This window comes from Haliotis asinina, chromosome 6, assembly GCF_037392515.1.
Source record: "Haliotis asinina isolate JCU_RB_2024 chromosome 6, JCU_Hal_asi_v2, whole genome shotgun sequence".
NCBI lineage: Eukaryota > Metazoa > Mollusca > Gastropoda > Lepetellida > Haliotidae > Haliotis > Haliotis asinina.
This window is the reverse complement of record NC_090285.1, coordinates 25061683-25080219: the sequence shown is the minus strand read 5'-3', so window position 1 is coordinate 25080219 and position 18537 is coordinate 25061683. Positions and strand designations below refer to the sequence as shown.

Here is an 18537-nt window from a genome sequence, read left to right as displayed (position 1 = left end):
TTTGGTAAAAGCGGTGTAAAACTATGTTCACTCACTCACTACTTTGTGATTAACTCTGAACGCTGCACCAGCTAGATAATACCTTTTGTACAGCTATTACAGTATATTTTATCAGTTGCCTTCATAAACACTCAAACCAAAGGCATGTGTGATCCTTGAACACTCTCTCATATTTCGCAAGAGTTTGTTTCAATCCCTGTAAACATAATCTAGAGCACTCATCGAGAATAGAGCCTACGGAAAGCTCGATTTAAAACAAGCAATGTCCGGGTCGTGACTCAGCGTGAATACTTCACATTGGACAAAAAGTCGCGTGAATACCATGCTGTAGCTTTGCTACAAGGCTGTACTGAACGCAAAGTTCATGGGTATATAGTACTTTTTGTTCTTTAAAGAGGCAGGTCAAGATAGGCGGACAGTACAGGACACCAGTATTCCACAGGGAAACTGGTCCTTCTATATGTTTGTGAGGACTTTATCACTTAAACTAATATATATTGCTTTGGAGGTTTGTGCAAGTCTGCTGCCCGAGCTAAGTATACCACGCACTGTTACAGGAAGGATATGACTTGTGTCTGGTTATCTCTGTTAGAAAGGATCTTAGTAATTTGATATCACATGTACAACACATCATTTCATGTACTACTTAAAATTTGAAAATTGAAAATCAAACAAAATAATACTTATTTGGATAAACTGCCTGTCAAACAATCTCAAATCCAGGCACAACTAATAATCATAATTATTCAGTGATTTCTATATTGCGTTAATTCCTTGTGATTTCACGTCACAGAATTTGACCATGTGATACTGCGTGTATCAACATCGTATGGCATGTTTTGCACGGAGATCTGCAGACACAACTGCATGTTTGCTTTATGTATTGAAGCCATACGCAATAATAATTCAGTGAATACATGCCTATTGATATGCCGGTACACGCCGACCTAATGCAGATAAGCACAATTTAACAGGAGTTGTGTGCAGGCAGACATGTCGACACAGCTGGTATGTTCCTACACTAGACATTGAGCTTTCTGGTTGGTTGGCCCGTTTTGGTGATCCTTATGTGTAATGCAATCAAGACTTGACACGCAGTGAATGCACACTGTGAATGATTCTTATCATTTCATAATGTAATGCATGGCGTAGGGATTAACATGAGATATGCAGGTAAGAGTAGAGTATTTTATTTTTTTATAACACTGTAGAGTCTCTCATTTTTCTGTAATCTTTCTGTAGCACTGGTAACCAGTTCATGTTGGACAGCACAAGCCCAAAAGCCACATAGTAACTATTGATAATTGTCATACCACATGATACATACTATTAGTTATCGTTCCAATTCCTTTATAAACATTCATTTGGGATTTCAGCGGGTCAAACATACACCCATCTGTTGCAGGCAGAGAGAAAATACACTGTAATTATCCTTACACTACTGTCACCTCATATCAAACATACACCCATCTGTTGCAGGTAGAGAGGAAACCCACTGTAATTCTCATTACATTACTGGCACCTCAGGTCAAACGTACAGTCATCTGTTCCAGTTAGAGAGAAAATACACTGTAATGTTTATACTTGCAACAGATGGATTTTCTCTCTACTTGAAACAGATGGGTGTATGTTTTACCTGAGGTGACAGAAATGTAAGGAGAATTACAGTTCGCTTCTCTCTATCTGCAACAGATGGGTGCATGTTTGACCTGATGTGACAGTAATGTAAGAAGAATTACTGTGAGTTTTCTCTCTACTGGCAACAGATGGGTGTTCTGTCCCCTTACATTACTGTCACCTCGGGTCAAACATACACCCATCATTGCAGGTCGCATTACTGTCACCTCTGGTCAAACATACATCCATCATTGCAGGTCGCATTACTGTCGCCTCCGGTCACAAATACTGCCATCTACTGATGGTAGAGATTTGCTTGATTGTTATTCAGCTCATATTACTTTGGAGAAAACTGATTCTTGCATGGGAAAGTCCACTGTCCCTGGACCTCGGCAAGCCATGCTCGATTATTTACAGTATCCATATAGCTGAGTGCGGGGTAAATTTGTCTCACATTAAAACATACATAAGTAACAGAAGGAAGGAATACAGAATAACAAACGAACGAATGTAGCAATATGAATATGCGAGCTGCTGCTCATGTATATATCAGTAAGTATTTTCAAGAAAATGTAAAACAATGGTCTTCGTTCCAGATGTAAAGTCTGTACATGTGTTTGCAAGCGGAGCACTTATTCTAGTAACTGAAACGGGAGATCAAGCACGATTATGGCAGCAAAATATAGCAAATAAAAACATGCACAATTTAATTAATTTATTGCGGCTAAATTCACAGGGAAATATTAGTAATACTTACATCAAGCTTACAAATAAATTGAATGATGTCCATGCAAGTCAAGCGTAAGTCTTCATAACGACACAGTGCAATGCGATTCCTCAATATTGTTCGCTTTTTGTTCGCCTACAGTGAAGCAAGTGTATTAAGAGCAGTGATAATGCATAAGCGGACTAACGAAGCTTATATCTGTTGTAAATATTTGTGATATCCTTGCCATTTTTATTATCCTTTTGAAATACCGTATCACAATGACATGGAACCCCAAATATGAACCAAAGAGATATATGGTGTGTTTTTTCACGTTTGAAATAAAGTGTATGGCATACATCCACTATCAGCAGTTCGGATATGAACTATCTTTCGAAAACCTCTTCGCAAAGCGACGGATGAATCTACAGTTTGGTGTCCACTGCCAGTGCAGACGTTTGGGATCAGATCCTTCAGTCCAGATCCTCGGGGAAAACCCGCAGTGATAGCATGTGACTGTTCCACTCCCTACAATCCAGAAAGAAAAGAGATGGATCATAATATTTGTATCTACATCGTGAATAATAATCTACTGTTTATTCTTTTGAATTTGTGTTTTGTAACCCATGTGTTTGGTATTTAGTTGCTTATATGTATGCGATGGTGTAGAACAGTCATTATAACCGGTATGGAAAATGTGGAAATATGATAGTTGGTTATGGTGTTTAGTACCTGAGTAAAAGAACCCTGCAAGTGCTAGAATATCGTCCTCTACATCGCAAACACAACTGGAGTCTTTGAAGGACTGGAGTCTGGACGCAAAACTGTGATAGTCCTTATGCACAGGTTTTCGCTGGATACCTGACATTACCAAGAGCTCTTTAAGCCCTTTTTCCGACAGTTGTAGGAACTCAGAGTATGATGTACATCGTTTTTCTGAAGTCTTCTTTGAACGACAAGAGCTTTTCATTGGCTTGCTCTCTTTTGAACGACAAGAAATACTGTTCACCCTACTCTCCTCTAAACGACAGTTGCTGTTGTTGGCCCGGCTGTTACTGTTTGTACATTCGCTAACATAGCCAGATGTCATCTCTTGGCGCTGGCGATGCTTTTGGATTTCAGCAAAGTGGCTAACGCCACACCGAAGTCCTGTTTCCGTTTTGACACATGCACCCTTGACCTTAGGATCATCTTCCATAACTTGCCTCTCCACAATAGTGTCTGTCTGCAGTGGAGGTAGAGGTAAACTCGATTTCAAACTGTTAAGTGAAAGTGGCGGAGCGTTTAGGGCTTCATCTGGGTTTTCTGTGGAATTTGCCAGTCTTTCTCTAGCTGTGTCAGATGACGCCACTTCATTAGCATGTTCGTTCGCGCTGTCCTTGACAGAATTTGGTGGAAAGCCTATCTGTGGCGAAATGCTAAGGCTTCCGAGTTTTTGCATGACCGTGTTCTTGCTGACTACGTCCAGAGCCTCTGAACCAGACACCGATGTTAACATCTTACACATTGCGCCAAGTACAGCCTGAGAAGAGAGTGTGTCAGCATTACTGCCATCAGGCAGCTCACCAGCAAATGCATCCGTGGTCGGTATAGGGTGAAGGCATTCTTGGGTCCCTCCAACAGCGCCATTACCTACACAAACACCATATCAGTAAATGAAAGGAAAATATTAATATAACGAGCATGAATTAAGTGTTTGCTTTCATCAGTATTCAAAATCATCGATAGAGGATTGACACATTACTCATTTAAGCTCAGGATCTCAGGACAAACACAACATTACCCCATACCACAATTTGTTTCTGAATTTATTTTTTTTATAAAGAACATCGCACTTGGGTATTCATAATTGAATCTATGGAAACATTGCAGATATACTGGGGGTTGGGGAGGGGATGCGGCTGGGTTGTCTGGTGGTGAAAGCGTACGCTCGTCACGCCGAAGGCTCGGGTTCGAATCCCCATATGCGTGAAGATCAGTACCTGTGTCCCTTGCCGTGATAGTGCATGGACAAATGCACCCGGCGGCGTAAAACCTACATCACTAACTCATTCACTCACTCCAGGCAGTCGGTGGTCATATTAGATATCCACGCCCCACGAGAATACTTTGCTATCTCTGTAAGGTAGTTCGGGGTAATGAAATAGCGTTGTAGCCTAACTGACCAGACACAGCTTCCCGATTTCCGCCTTCCTCATTTAAATCCTCTGGTAGGGCCATGTTTTACCTGAAACACAAGTCATATCAGTGTACGATATATAATTTCAAGTGTAGCTTTTTATACTGAGATAGAGCCAAAGAATAAAAGCGACATATATGGAGTCATAAAAAGACAGAGATGCAAATGTGAAAGGTCAAGTGGGGACTACTTTCTGTATAGACACGCAGGTGCATTACAATAATTTTCATATCAAATATCAAGTGCATTTCTCATGTTTGTTAACGGAAAAAATTCTTCAATGCAAGCATTTCAGTGGAGGCAATGCACAGTTGCATAATTCTTCCGTTATTCAACTATGGCAGCGACAATAAGCAGTAGGAAAATCTATATTTATACATAACTGTGGCCGTGTCGCTATAGTTCCCGGCACTGCCTCGATAACTGCGCAATCAGGGATAGTTGTTCGCGTTTGGGGATATTTTACATTTTTTTACTCGTAAAAACTAAAAAGACGAAAAGGATATACAATATCGTAACTTGGTAGTCTAAGAAATGACTAATCGCAACATGGTGGCTGCCTGAGGCAAAAGTACAGTAATGGCCGCAGGGATCCCTGGGTAGGAGACTGCAGTGTGTCAATCGACAATCAAACCAGGACGAACTACTGGCAATATGGCTAAATAACACTTATCAAAATAGTCTAATTTCCTGGAGCATAAGTGTTTTATTGGGCCTAAGTAGATATGTACAAATCTGGGAGACTTTGGAGATACGAAATTAGAGGTGATTTAGAGAGGGCACTGACCAGCCGAGCGGGATATGATGGCAAACCTCTGCGGCAAGTCCTTTTCCAGATTTGGACTGCTGATTTCAGGCAAAATATGTCAGATTTGATACGTTGTTGTATACAGTCGCTGTGTGTACGTCTTGACTTCACAGTTCGCAAACCTTTGACCTGCTCAGAACAGACGAGCAGTATTCCTGCAAACGTGACGTCACATAGGTTATGTGACGTCAGTGCCGTGAGCACTGGTTGAGCTGATACAGGGCGCTATACAAATGGGCTTATTAGAGTAGCCTCCCTTACTCAACGTTCAAACCGACTATCACGAGAGGGAAAGAAAGTCCCTGTGTGCAGGTTTACCTGTGGAATGATGTGGAATGATGGTACATCACTAATTTCGGGCGTACAATGTACAGTGTTTATTCACGTATATTTACGACCGGAGAAAGGAGATTTCCATAGGAGTTAAAGGCAAAAATATAGGCGAGAAGTATGTGAATGATAAATTGAAAACAAAATCAGTGGTTAAGCCAAGTATACGAAAAATGGATGAATATACCCTGTGCTTTACGTCACCAATATGTGTGTATGTTTCAGTCCATGCAGTACAACAGTACTTCTAGCTTGCATTCATTCAGACTAACCAGAAGGGTTACCAGACGTCCAATGTCAAGGAAGTGAACTCACTGATCATAAACCTTGGTTACTGTGTACATATAAAAGGTGCTGATGGGCTGCTTCCTGTTGGTATATGCAAAGTATGGGGGAAATATGTTCGAGTTGTCCCACATTCTGGGTGTTGTAATGCCTTTTACACCTTGAATGAAGGGCGATTTCTCCCAGAATGATGAAATAGAGAATGATTTTATTGAAACTATTAAGCATGAATAACAGTGGCTAGTTATGACTATACTTGGTGTTCACTTGGGTATCATGTGGTACGAGGAGATATTTGTAATTTGATGGTCTTGTCCGCTTCAGAAGTTCCATTTCTGCATTTGTTTACAAACGCTTTCTGTTTATGCAATCTGTGTGAATGATGGGACATTACTGGATTTACGTGCTTACAGTTTACTCGAACATCTAGTATCAACACATATATTCAATGATGCATTTATTTGTTTTTCACCGCTATTTTGCACTCTCTCTCTCCATGCCAAATTAAATCGGTTTTCATGGACAAAGAAGATCATGCATTTTCTTACATCTGTCTTGAACTAACTTTCTAATATTTCTCTCCAAAAAGCTGTTACATGCCTTTTGCATGTGATCCTTTGGCATGTGTTGGTAATAAGCAGCAAATATCCTTAAAGATAATCGTGTCCTGACCAAAATAAGTTGCAGTTAAAAAACATGATAACATATGCTTCACTACATCGCATGTTGCCAAGGATTGGGTAACTTTATTTAATTTAACTGAATAGTGCATTACGAGTCCCATTATACCAGCGTTAATGGCCAAACAGGATAATCCCATAACGTACAGGCAAACAGACTATTTTATTACACCTCAAAGGAAAGACATTACATTTAACAATTACGACATTATGATACACTGAATAATTCTAACGAAACGGCGTGTTACGCCTAGCTGTTCTGCAATGGTGACTATTGAAGTGAACGTACACCGTGGAGAAGCCGCCAGTCGCACATACAGTGGGATCGGTGTGTGTGTGGATTACATGTCTGTCGCATCTGACATGCTTTAAACATCTATACAGAAACGCTTGATATCACGCTTTTAGGGGCCATAAATCTTAAACGGGATAATTTAAGGTAGCGCTCCTTAAATGTCAAAGACTGTAGATTACATCTTTAGTCCACTGATAAACAGACAACAACAGAGACTTATTACTTTAGTCTTATCATCTTACCTACTGTAGTTTAAAACTACACTGAACATATTCATATTATAGCTGCTATATCCCCGTATGTGCCTGCTCTAAAGGTCACGAATGTTTAACAAAATCGTGATTAGTACTTCTATTGCTATCCTGGAACACATATATAGTAGAGGTGGGTGAATACGAGACTTGCTGATGCATGTTTTTTTTCAAATGATATGTGGAGCATATGGTTAACTATTGAAGTACTTAAACATATTTACACATGCTGCACATTCTCGGGAAATATTGCACACCATCTAACATTCATCTGCATTGTACACTTATAGAACGAATAAACTCAAATTTCTGAACTCTTTTAACCAGTACATATGAAAGACTTGTGGTTAGTCTTAAACGGAACACCAAACATTTTCGTAAAAAACTTGTGGTTAATTCATACCGAGCGATTACATATTGTCAAAAAGCCGTCTACTTCACCCACCCCCGCCAACGACACCACAGACAGGATACGTAACTCTGTCGCCAGAGCTCTATAGTAACGTCACACGAGGAACGGTATTCAGTTAGTTGTACAGAAAATGTGTTGGAAGCTCGTCATTGTGCTGATTTCTAAATGCCTAATTGTTGTGTTGCCATCAATTGCTCCTTGGCGTCGGGTGATTGTGTCACTATAGACAGATTTCCACCGGACCCCGAATTTTTGTGCTAAATGGGCGAGCGTTGTGGAAGCCTGTGGTATATACTAAATCAGAGGGTTCGCCACCTACCTCGATCCTAGGATATAAAATGCCATTGAGATTTGTTTTTATCGAGTTCAGGTGATGTATCGTTTCAGGTTTTTTCACATTGCTGTATAGTCTCATTGGTCACCCAAGATAGCACACCAGCAACTAATTGCATAATGTCCGTACTTCTTTTAAAGATGTAGTTTAGTTAGCCAATAATGAGCAATCTATCAAAGTATTGGCGGTTACTCCTTGAAAGAATTGTGTTGTTTTTACACAGACACAGACACGACAGAGTGTATTCAGTATAGATTAGTAAATGTACCTACATAAAAAATACTTTTTTGAAACCAGATGTATCGTTTCAAGTCTTTTCACTTTGCTGTATAGTCTCATTGGTCACCCAAGATAGCACACCAGCAACTAATTGCATAATGTCCGTACTTCTTTTAAAGATGTAATTTAGTTAGCCAATAATGAGCAATCAATCAATGTATTGGCGGTTACTCCTTGAAAGAATTGTGTTGTTTTTACACAGACACAGACACGACAGAGTGTATTCAGTATAGATTAGTAAATGTACCTACATAAACAATACTTTTTTGAAAACTGATGTATCGTTTCATGTTTTTCACATTGCTGTATAGTCTCATTGGTCACCCAAGATAGCACACCTGGCAACTAATTGCATAATGTCCGTACTTCTTTTAAAGACATAATTTTGTTAGCCAATAATGAGCAATCAGTCAATGTATTGGCGGTTACTCCTTGAAAGAATTGTGTTGTTTTTACACAGACACAGACACGACAGAGTGTATTCAGTATAGATTAGTAAATGTACATACATAAACAATACTTTTTGACAAATCCCCATTTAAATCCGCATAAAAGTAATTAATCAATCAGCGTGTTTTCGGATAATTCTGTGATCGATCCAGACACAAGAAATGCCAAATGGGGGTCTTTGTCGGGTAATCTAAGTGGCGTTACCAATAATTATACCTGTTATAAATTCATTAAGTGATCATCAAGTGAATGATGACAAATAACGCGTAGGTGTATACCGCCTACCACGGATTACAACAGGGGAGTATTGCTGTATTGCATGCGAAAACCTATGCACTGTTTTGAGGATAGGAACAGAACATTACTGTTGCATTGGAATACATGAAATACATGCATCAGTATTTGCCGTGTGCTGGAACTGTATGTACCTATATTTACCTTAGTAAAATTTCGGATTCTTCTAGCAAGGGCAAAGTAGTGTTATTTACTTGACGTTTACAAATAAATCAAATGTCAATTTTTATCATCATACGTAATAGATACAATTTTACATGACACGATTAAATATCAAGGTGAAAACCCATAGAAATGGGATCAGTTTGGATCAGTCATTATGCCATCCAGGCATTAGAAAACATGAAAAAGCCCACACTGCAAGCTTGATACTTTATTCCAATCAGACAAGAACTACCAGGGACATTTTCAAATAACTGCATCTGATGGGCATCCACCCTTCTTAATGCAGCACTGTTTAAGTTGCAGAAACTAACTGTAATCGCGATGAGCGAGGCTGATCATGGTTTATACTATCACTAGCGTCTGGCTCAAACAAATAAGGCCTAGCGACGCCAAGTGGTTTTAACAGAATGAAAATAAGCTGAAACTCGGAAACTAGGCAAAGCAAAAGCCAAACCTAAATGATCGTAGATTGCGTGAACATGTAATTTTCATTCTTTCACAAAATCTGTCTCGATTTCAGGTTTGTACAAACCTGTAAACGAAATGTTTTACTCCCTCAATATTTTGCCTTCATATCTATACCTCATACTGCGTCGCTCTGATGGTTGAAATTCCCTTCGCGGGTGAGAATAGTGCACTGTTATAGTCAAACAGATCGATTTAAGGTAACGAAAGACCGAAATGAGTAGTTTTAATGGCGGGATTTCATTTATAACGATGCCAATGAGTGAGTTTGCACCCCCAAGAGTATATGTGATCTGTAAAGGATAGTTAGTTAGTGTTCTGCTGCCTGATCCCAATCTTTATTGCATGAATAAGTCACTATGACGAAAATGCTTTCAAGTGAAAATGGCTGTACAAAATGATATTCAGAATGTGAACAGGAATAGTCCCTATTCATAAGAAGGGTGGCCCAAATAATCCTGAACGCTATAGAGGTATGACATTATGAAACATATTTAGCAAAATATATTTACATCTATCATGAATAAGAGATTAGTTGAATGGGCAAAATTCTTACACAAGATAGCAGAGGCACAGGCTGGCTTCAGGAACAGATATCGTGAAATTCATAACATATTTGCTTAACATTTTATAATTCAGAAATATCTTCAGCAAAATGGACACATATTCCATGCCATATTTTAAGAATTTTCCAATGTGTACGATTCAATAAAAAAATAGACTATGGAATCTCTTATGCCAAGAAGGTGACAGTTGCAAAATTGGAAAACTCCTATGGACTATTTGTTAAATTGTGACAATTCGTGTGAATAGAAAGTAGAATTGTCAGATATATGTGTGAGCCAAATGTAGTTTAAGACCTTATTTATTGGCATTCTTTATACACAAATAAGCACCCCAAATCCAAGAAAACAAACACATCCAGATATCATACAAATATTCCTATTGCTGTTTGCTGATGATATCATAATAATTATTGTTTTCAAGCACATTTGAAAGCCAGCAAAGGGATAATACTGTATAAAAGAATTGCTAAGATAAATGGAAATTAAGAGTAAATCAGACTAAAACAATGATAGTTTTTAAAAAAATAAATGGAGCCTACTTGTGACCGGGTGTAAAAACTTGGAGTCAGCTTTGTGTGTAGAATCTTTCCGTGTTGTCAAAACCCCTAGTGTGCAGTACACAACCCTGTGCACTTAAAAGAACCCATGAATCCGTTGGCCACATGGATACGTGCATACACTTAGTTGCGGGTACAGCAACGTGCAGTAAACCTGGACAAAGTACTGTGTCTGTGTGTCCCAGTCCACCTAACTGTAATCTGGGTACCTCGTTAGGATGAGAGAGCCACGGTGCGCCTAGTGGCAGCAAGAGTTTATACTCTCCAGGGAGTTGAGATTGGTAATACATCAAACTGTTAAATATATATCTACAGGATTGTGAACAGAAAGTCAGAAAATTACACCCATTACTACAATCTGTTGGTAACGTAATTAGATTCACAACAGGAAAGGATCTCTACGAATCCTCATATTGTCAAAGCGACTGACTACCTGAGTGAAGTGACTCCACGGGGTTGACACTGTTGTATGTGGAACTGAAGAAACAGTCTAAACTTTCAGGAAGAAAACCACAACAGCCCAAAACACACACAAAAAAAGTAAAGCCAAAAAAACCCCAACTTATCCAGACTGTTGCAGTGTTACATGTGGTACATGTGGTACATGTGGTCTCCCCTCAGGCAATTTAGTTTGTTCAAAATTGTCTCTGTTCAACCAGCAGAGAATGGGTACGCGGTGAGATAGAGTCATGTGACTATAACCCTCTAGCGCCTAAGAGGCAGCTTGGATTGTCCGGGGTAATAATAATCAGATTCCGATTACAGCGTCCGGTGAGCAACTAGTCAGATGGATACTAAGCGCTATATCAGAGAACTATTATTACTGTTATTATGTGATGTTGGGCAGGAGTATGATCAGCTGTTCACTTAATCACACTGCATATCATGTGGTCTCATCTCCTTCCCCAACTTCACCTGACATGGAGCATGGGTCCGAGCCATTATAACACTCCATTTTAACACCCCATTATAATCACTGATTCAGATCACACACAAAACAATAAGTAATGACATGCTTACGCTTTCTTGGCTGATGATTCGTCCGCATATCCTGTGCACGTTTTCCTCAAAAAGTGCCAAATGCTTTGGAATGTGGTTATTATTTGTTGACCACACTGTAAACGATATTCATTTTCACGGTTATGAATATTGAGCGAGCGTTTTAACTATCAGGCCAGTTTGAAATTTCCATTACTCTATCAATGTTGTGCAGCATAAACGTGTATATGAACGACAATAACACCCGTGTCTGTCACATCGTAGAATGATACTTGAAGATAGAGCTTACCTTGCCAGATCCCTACATGTGTTAAAATGCACCACGCTTCCTTATCTGAAGACAGATCAAACGTTTAGCTTTAACATCAAACGTCTCGATAAGTGTATGAGGCCAGGCTCGATGGGTCAAGCAAATGGATGTCTTGTGTGACTTGTCTCCATGTTGTTTCGATCAGACAGACATGCACAGAAAACTGTCGAATAGATCTGTAGATATCACGTGACAAAAGTCAACCCTTGTTTGTCTTCGCATTCACCTTGTTTACTTTAAATATATTTACCAGTATTCATCCAAGGAAAAAAACAAAGCGCACACACACACACACACACACACACACACACACACACACACACACACACACACACACACACACACACACACACACACACACACACACACACACACACACACACACACACATTGTGTTCAGGCGGTGACCTGTTAACTGCAACCTCAAATCCAGTCTTGAGAAAGTGGTGCACGCATAATATGATTCCCCAAGAATGAGGATATATGTCAACAAATTATCATAAGAGCTCAGCATTGTTTACTTCATTTAAGAAATAATATATACACATAGCAGCTTTAAATATTTAGCACTTACTGACGGAGGCTTTGTTTGAGGGGCTTTATTACGTGGAATGCATTGCGTGTCCTTTATGTACCAAAATATTTATCGAGGTAATTGTTTATGCTTGATGATATATCACTGAAGGGTTTATTTGTTGTGTAGGGACCAGCTGTCTAGTGTTTCACATTTACTACCAAAAACATCTGAGGATGGAAGTGTGAGGTTAAATTGCTCGATAAGTGATGACAAGTAGTTACGTCACTGATCAACAAATGATGAACCACTCATTTCCTGTGTAACGACTTGGGTAACCTCAAACCACGTTCTATGTACGTGACGATCATCATAGCTTGGTGACGAACTAACATCAGTGGGCGTTTCACATTATATGTATCTTTTTTGTTTTATCTTTTTGTTATATTGAAATTATGTGTGCTCAATCAACTTGATCCTGCATAACTGAGGTATTATGCAGGAGGATTTACTAACCTAACTTATAACAAAAAGTGGTATTTATATGCTGAAGCATTACTTTCCTGTGAAAAATGCATTTCCATTACACACAGACGGGTACATTCACACCCTATACCAAAGTATACCCTTTTGGGAACATCACAACAAATGAACTGAAATTAAATCGAATGATCACCTCATCTCACCCTTAAATTAGACGTGCAGGACCTTTAAATGATTGCCTTCATCTCATCCTCTAAACAGACATGTAGGATCTTATGACATTGTCTTACCTCATCCGTAAGGTAGATATACAAGAGCTTTAAATTTTGTCACAGCTCATCTTTACAGGAGACATCCAGGACCTTTAGATATTGCTTCATCTCATCCTTGAAAGAGAATATTCTAGACCTTTAATGATTCACTCATCTCATCTTAAAGGGACACAGATCCGAGGAGATTAATATTTCTCGCCAAAGATCTAATTACGAAACCAATCTGCAAAATGGTCAGAACCTGCTCCATCGACCGGACACAGGGACTAGTCTACTGTCCACAAGGCAATCCATGCCATAATTTGAAAATATTCCCGGTATTTCTTGGCTTTGTAATAAACTATCCTTGCAGTGCAGGTTTTTTTCAGACTCTCTAATGCCTGGGTGGTATAGTGTCTGATCCAATTTGATCCCATTTCTGTGCTTTTACCTCGTTATTTACTCATGTGATATAAAAATATGACGTTTAGAGGCACGCAACAAGCCATGTCTTTTGTATAAGTCCGATAGATTGCACAGCGTTGTATTTCGATAGTACTGAGAGTTGGCCCAACTTTCAAAGCAGACAACATTTGTAAACCCGTGCTTTTCCATCATCGTAACTACGTCCCTGGTCTATTGCCTATGATAAGACTAGACCACACTTTTGATTTATTTGAATCCGTAAAGTAATAACAACCACTTTCCAATTGCTAGAAAAATCTGGAGATGTTAAAACAGATTATACCTATTTACCTAAATACACAGTAAATGCTTATATGCATTTTGCATTTTACAATGAAGCTCCGTTCGTGATCAAAATTAAAATTGCATGCAGTGCAGAGGTTACCTTTCTTCCATGCGGTTACCAGTGTTTTGTGATATAAAACTACACATGTTATTTGTCATCACCCGCCTGATGGTCAGCTAATGAATTTATAACTGGTATAATTAGTGGAAACACCAGTCACAATAAGGTAACAAAGGTTCCCATTTGGCATTTCTCCTATCTGGATTAAATACCCAGCATCATAAATCAAGGTCCGATGTAGCAAATGTAGAAACACAGGAACATAAGATACTACCTAATCCCATCCTTACAGCAGGCATGCGGTACCCTTATTAATTATATCTGCAATTTCGCCCCTAAAGTAGACATGCAGGACCATGAGAGATTACCTCATCCTTTCGTTACAGTAGAGAGTGTCATGTGAGAGTGTTTCCTAGTTTCCTGTTATGACATCCCATATCCAAGAATATCCTGTTGAAATATCACAACCTATTGTTTTCGATTTTCTTGACAACAGTCTGTGTATGGGAGGAAGAACCAGCATAATACTAAACGTTTGGGAAACAACACAATATACACCATGATACAATATATACACAATATACCTGACCATGACACCTATCGTAAATGTCAAATATATTTGGCAAAGATGTTAAGATTCAGTTTGGAAACCGTCTCCGAATAAACATTTTATAGGAATGATAAATATGAGTAACTTTTTATTGGCATATTTTATGCTGTTCATATTTTTACCAATGGCCAATGGCAATGGGAATTTGAATTTGTGATATGTAGAATGTTTGCTAATAAATGGGTTGATTCATGCTATATCAACCTGTTTTTCATACCTATAATATCTTGCTCATGTTATATCTTGTCAGATAAGTATGGCTTGGAGAGAGTTAGTGATGTTAAAACAAACAATAATTACAACAATCGGTATTTGAAAACTGTTCGGCATTCACATGTTGGTTAGGTAGTCAATATGATCACATTTTCTGGCATTGTAGATTTATGTATTCCCCTTCAGTTACAAGTAAACTGTCAACCACATTTCAGAGTAAAATGTGCAACAGTTACCAATTGGCATGTGGAATTACTTGGCTTTCAAAGCATGTACAACGGCATGTAGTATTTTCGTGCTTATACTGCAACGGTTAATGTTGTTTTATTAATGTCCAGGTGTATACATTACATTGTTACGACACTACACATGAGTATATACTGCAACGGTTAATGTTGTTTTATTAATGTCCAGGTGTATACATTACATTGTTACGACACTACACACGAGTATATACTGCAACGGTTAATGTTGTTTTATCAATGTCCAGGTGTATACATTACATTGTTACCACACTACACATGAGTATATACTGCACCGGTTAATGTTGTTTTATCAATGTCCAGGTGTATACATTACATTGTTACGACACTACACATGAGTATATACTGCAACGGTTAATGTTGTTTTATCAATGTCCAGGTGTATACATTACATTGTTACGACACTACACATGAGTATATACTGCATTGTTGGAATACGACAGTGATTCTCGTGGAGGACACAGATACAATGAAGCAATCATTTCTGGAAAAAGAGTGGAGACTTAGATGTGATCAACAGATCAACATTATTCAGTTATTTAAATAGTCTTTAACGAGGCTGGTTATATCAATCAGAATATTTTGAAACAGCAGTGACACAGAATGTTTATGTTTATCAACACATCTTTTTCTTGAAATGCCACTGCGAAAGGAAGAATCATCATCTGACGTGAAGCAATGTGTTTACGCGAAAACATTAGTAACCGCTAAAAGAACGTGGCCCGGTGGCCTATGTCAGTGACTGTTTCAAACCCACATGGCTGATTTTAGTTTCGACTGATACAATAACTGTACATGAAAGTAAATAATTATTATATCATATCTGTATCCTAAATAGGTTAGTAATACTATTGGCATTATCTGACAAACAGTGGTATTGGGAGCAGTCACAAGATGTACTCATGTTCGACTCATGGCGTCTTAAGGTTGTACATAATGTTTGTGTAAACACATCTGCTTTTATTCTACAATTGTACTCACTATGTGTCATGGATATGCGTTTATCGAACTGTTATTAAAAATATTTGTAATGGTTTCATTGTATATTCTCCAAACGACAAATTTGTGAAGGGAACACACCAGAATCACATTTTGTGTGCTAGTTTGGATTTGGGTTTTGGTTTGCTTGTCATACTGGGTATTTGTGACGTAGATATGATCCTGTAAACGGCTTGTGACAAATCCGTGTGATTGTCTGCTTGCTATAGATCTGCCTCCTGATCGTACAAGCAGTTACAAATATTTTCCTAAACCGAACGGGTGTCGAGTATTGATTATTCATGACTTTCTAAAGACCTAATTACATCTGACATTAATCACAGTTTCATACATTGTCACCTTTTTACTACTTGTTTCAAAGTCAAATTTGTAACTATATGATATCAACAGATTTGATCTGCACTGTGTCAAATTTTGCTTGTAAAGATTCTGATTGACGATTAGTAAGAACACTGCATATGATGCTAATCTATCCACACATGCTCCTACCTTATGATGAGTTTCCTGACACCAGTCAACTCGAACGCCATATTCGAGATAAAGCAAATGGCAGCTCACACTTCCGGGCATGCGCACATACATTATAATTTGTAACTTATGCAAGCTCTGTTACCTCACTGAGCATTCTAAGTAACACATGCTTTTGGGGTATACGTGTGTTCCTGTTTTCATGAAATGAGAAGTTGTGGTGGTGACAGTGAAGGTTAACACACAATACAACCCTGGCAGCACAAGGCCTTCACGGTGACACACGCATCATAACGGAACTCGCACATAAAATCATCATCGTCTACAACACGTTCATTGCACTGCTTGTCTAAACTAACGTTTTATTAGTCACACGTTTTCTAAATCGTATGGGTGAGATATAAATATGTAAATACATATTTCATTACTATCCCAATGCACCTTTCAAGAGCAAAACTGTGTAGCTTTCCAAGCGCGGCAAAAATGTTAATGTAATAACAAAATCTTTGAAACACAAAAAATGTAGGAGAGAAAATGCGTTGATAGGAGTCAAGTCACGCCGATGTTGTTAATCGTTTTAATGCAACAGACTTAAACTGAAAGATAGTAAAAACTAAATTGTCAGTTCAGGTTTTAGAACGAGACATGGGTCTTCAAGTCTTTAATTATACGGAACTCGGTGGCTGACCTGCGTATGTATCTGGTAGTGATTCCAGCTTGCCATGGTTATGTTTATAAGCTCCTGGATTTCACCAGGGTTTTAATTTTGCCTCACCATGGGTTCACTTCAGCCATTACCGTTACAGTGGGCCATCTTTGGATAAGTCAGTAACACGTACAGATTTCCATTGTTCCATTCAATTTAGTGATCATTTATCATCATGCCTGGTCAGAACATACATATCAGCCAAATAATGCTGAAGTAAAATGTAGGTACCTGCAAGAATGTGCTTGTCGGTGTCGTCTGGGTTTTGCACAGTGGTGAAGTTATTCGCTGTTGCGACGCTGTTGTGACGACAACTCTTCACTTCTTGCAGAGGATCGGAGAACGAGTGAAAATGACTCACATCAAGGATTTTGCGCCTTTCTCTTTGGAAATTCCCGGTCATCCATAAGGATAGTTTGTGACATTAATAGTGACAGTGGTGCCGGGAAAAACCATGCACGTGGTATAGTAAACATATAATCAAAGAAAACTTTAGAAAAGCAATCTTTGCAAATTACATACACCTTCAAAACTTGATGAGTCTGGCGACTCGCTTAATTTTGTTCCGCATGAAATAGGATCAACAATCAGCAGATTTTGACATTGTATGCTGCAAGCGCCACACATGTATTTAAAGAAAGGAAGGCATGACCTTGATTCTGTCTCCACGGTTATACATTGTCCTACTTAACTATGTAGACGTTTTTCACCACAAGGGTTTTGTTTCATGTAAACACTGTCATGGATCTTTCTGATAATATTTATAGTCAAATAACTTTTGAACTTTGAAAAAGAAACACAGGTTATCATACGGGTGTGTTTTTGATGGTTAGTACACTGCATTAGGAATAAACCTAGTATTTAGACTTAAAATTTAACGTCACATCGGCAATGTTTCAGCCATATCGTCACGAGAACAAAATAACATCGCTGAAGAGCATGTGTATATTGCAGAACCTGTCACCAAAGGACAGTAAAACAAGATTATCAATGTTAGAAAAAGCTAAGAGGGAAAAGTAGAATTAAAACCACTATATTTCAAATTAAAATAAAAATTAATCTGCAAACAAGCTATACAAACAAACAACTGAAGGTAGATCAGTATTCTACCGACTATGGTATCTTACAATGCTTTTGCTACATGCATGAACCCCAAGTGGATTTACACCATCCATTCAGCCAATGACGATTGTTGAAAGGTTTAGCAATCATTTACAATAACAAAAATACACGTTTA

At 38.6% G+C, this 18537-nt stretch overlaps 1 protein-coding gene across 1 annotated transcript; it reads right to left on the bottom strand.

Annotated features, from left to right (window-relative positions):
* Positions 1-1174: 1174 nt before the first annotated feature.
* LOC137286990 (uncharacterized) lies at positions 1175-16816 on the bottom strand. Its single transcript, XM_067819065.1, has 4 exons — positions 16616-16816; positions 4489-4550; positions 3056-3955; positions 1175-2851 (listed from the first exon to the last, which is right to left on the bottom strand). The coding sequence occupies exons 2-4, from the start codon at positions 4541-4543 to the stop codon at positions 2691-2693; spliced, it is 1116 nt and encodes a 371-aa protein (XP_067675166.1). The 5' UTR covers positions 4544-4550; positions 16616-16816; the 3' UTR covers positions 1175-2690.
* Between the last annotated feature and the right edge of the window lie 1721 nt (positions 16817-18537).

What these genes read in the sequence shown, in the direction of transcription:
- LOC137286990 (XM_067819065.1), bottom strand. Translation starts at nt 4,543, where the DNA reads ATGGCCCTACCAGAGGATTTAAATGAGGAAGGCGGAAATCGGGAAGCT. An exon ending in AAATCGGGAAGCTGTGTCTG is followed by an intron (nt 3,956 to 4,488) that starts GTCAGTTAGGCT and finishes GTGTTTGTGTAG; the next exon opens with GTAATGGCGCTGTTGGAGGG. An exon ending in TGCAGGGTTCTTTTACTCAG is followed by an intron (nt 2,852 to 3,055) that starts GTACTAAACACC and finishes TCTGGATTGTAG; the next exon opens with GGAGTGGAACAGTCACATGC.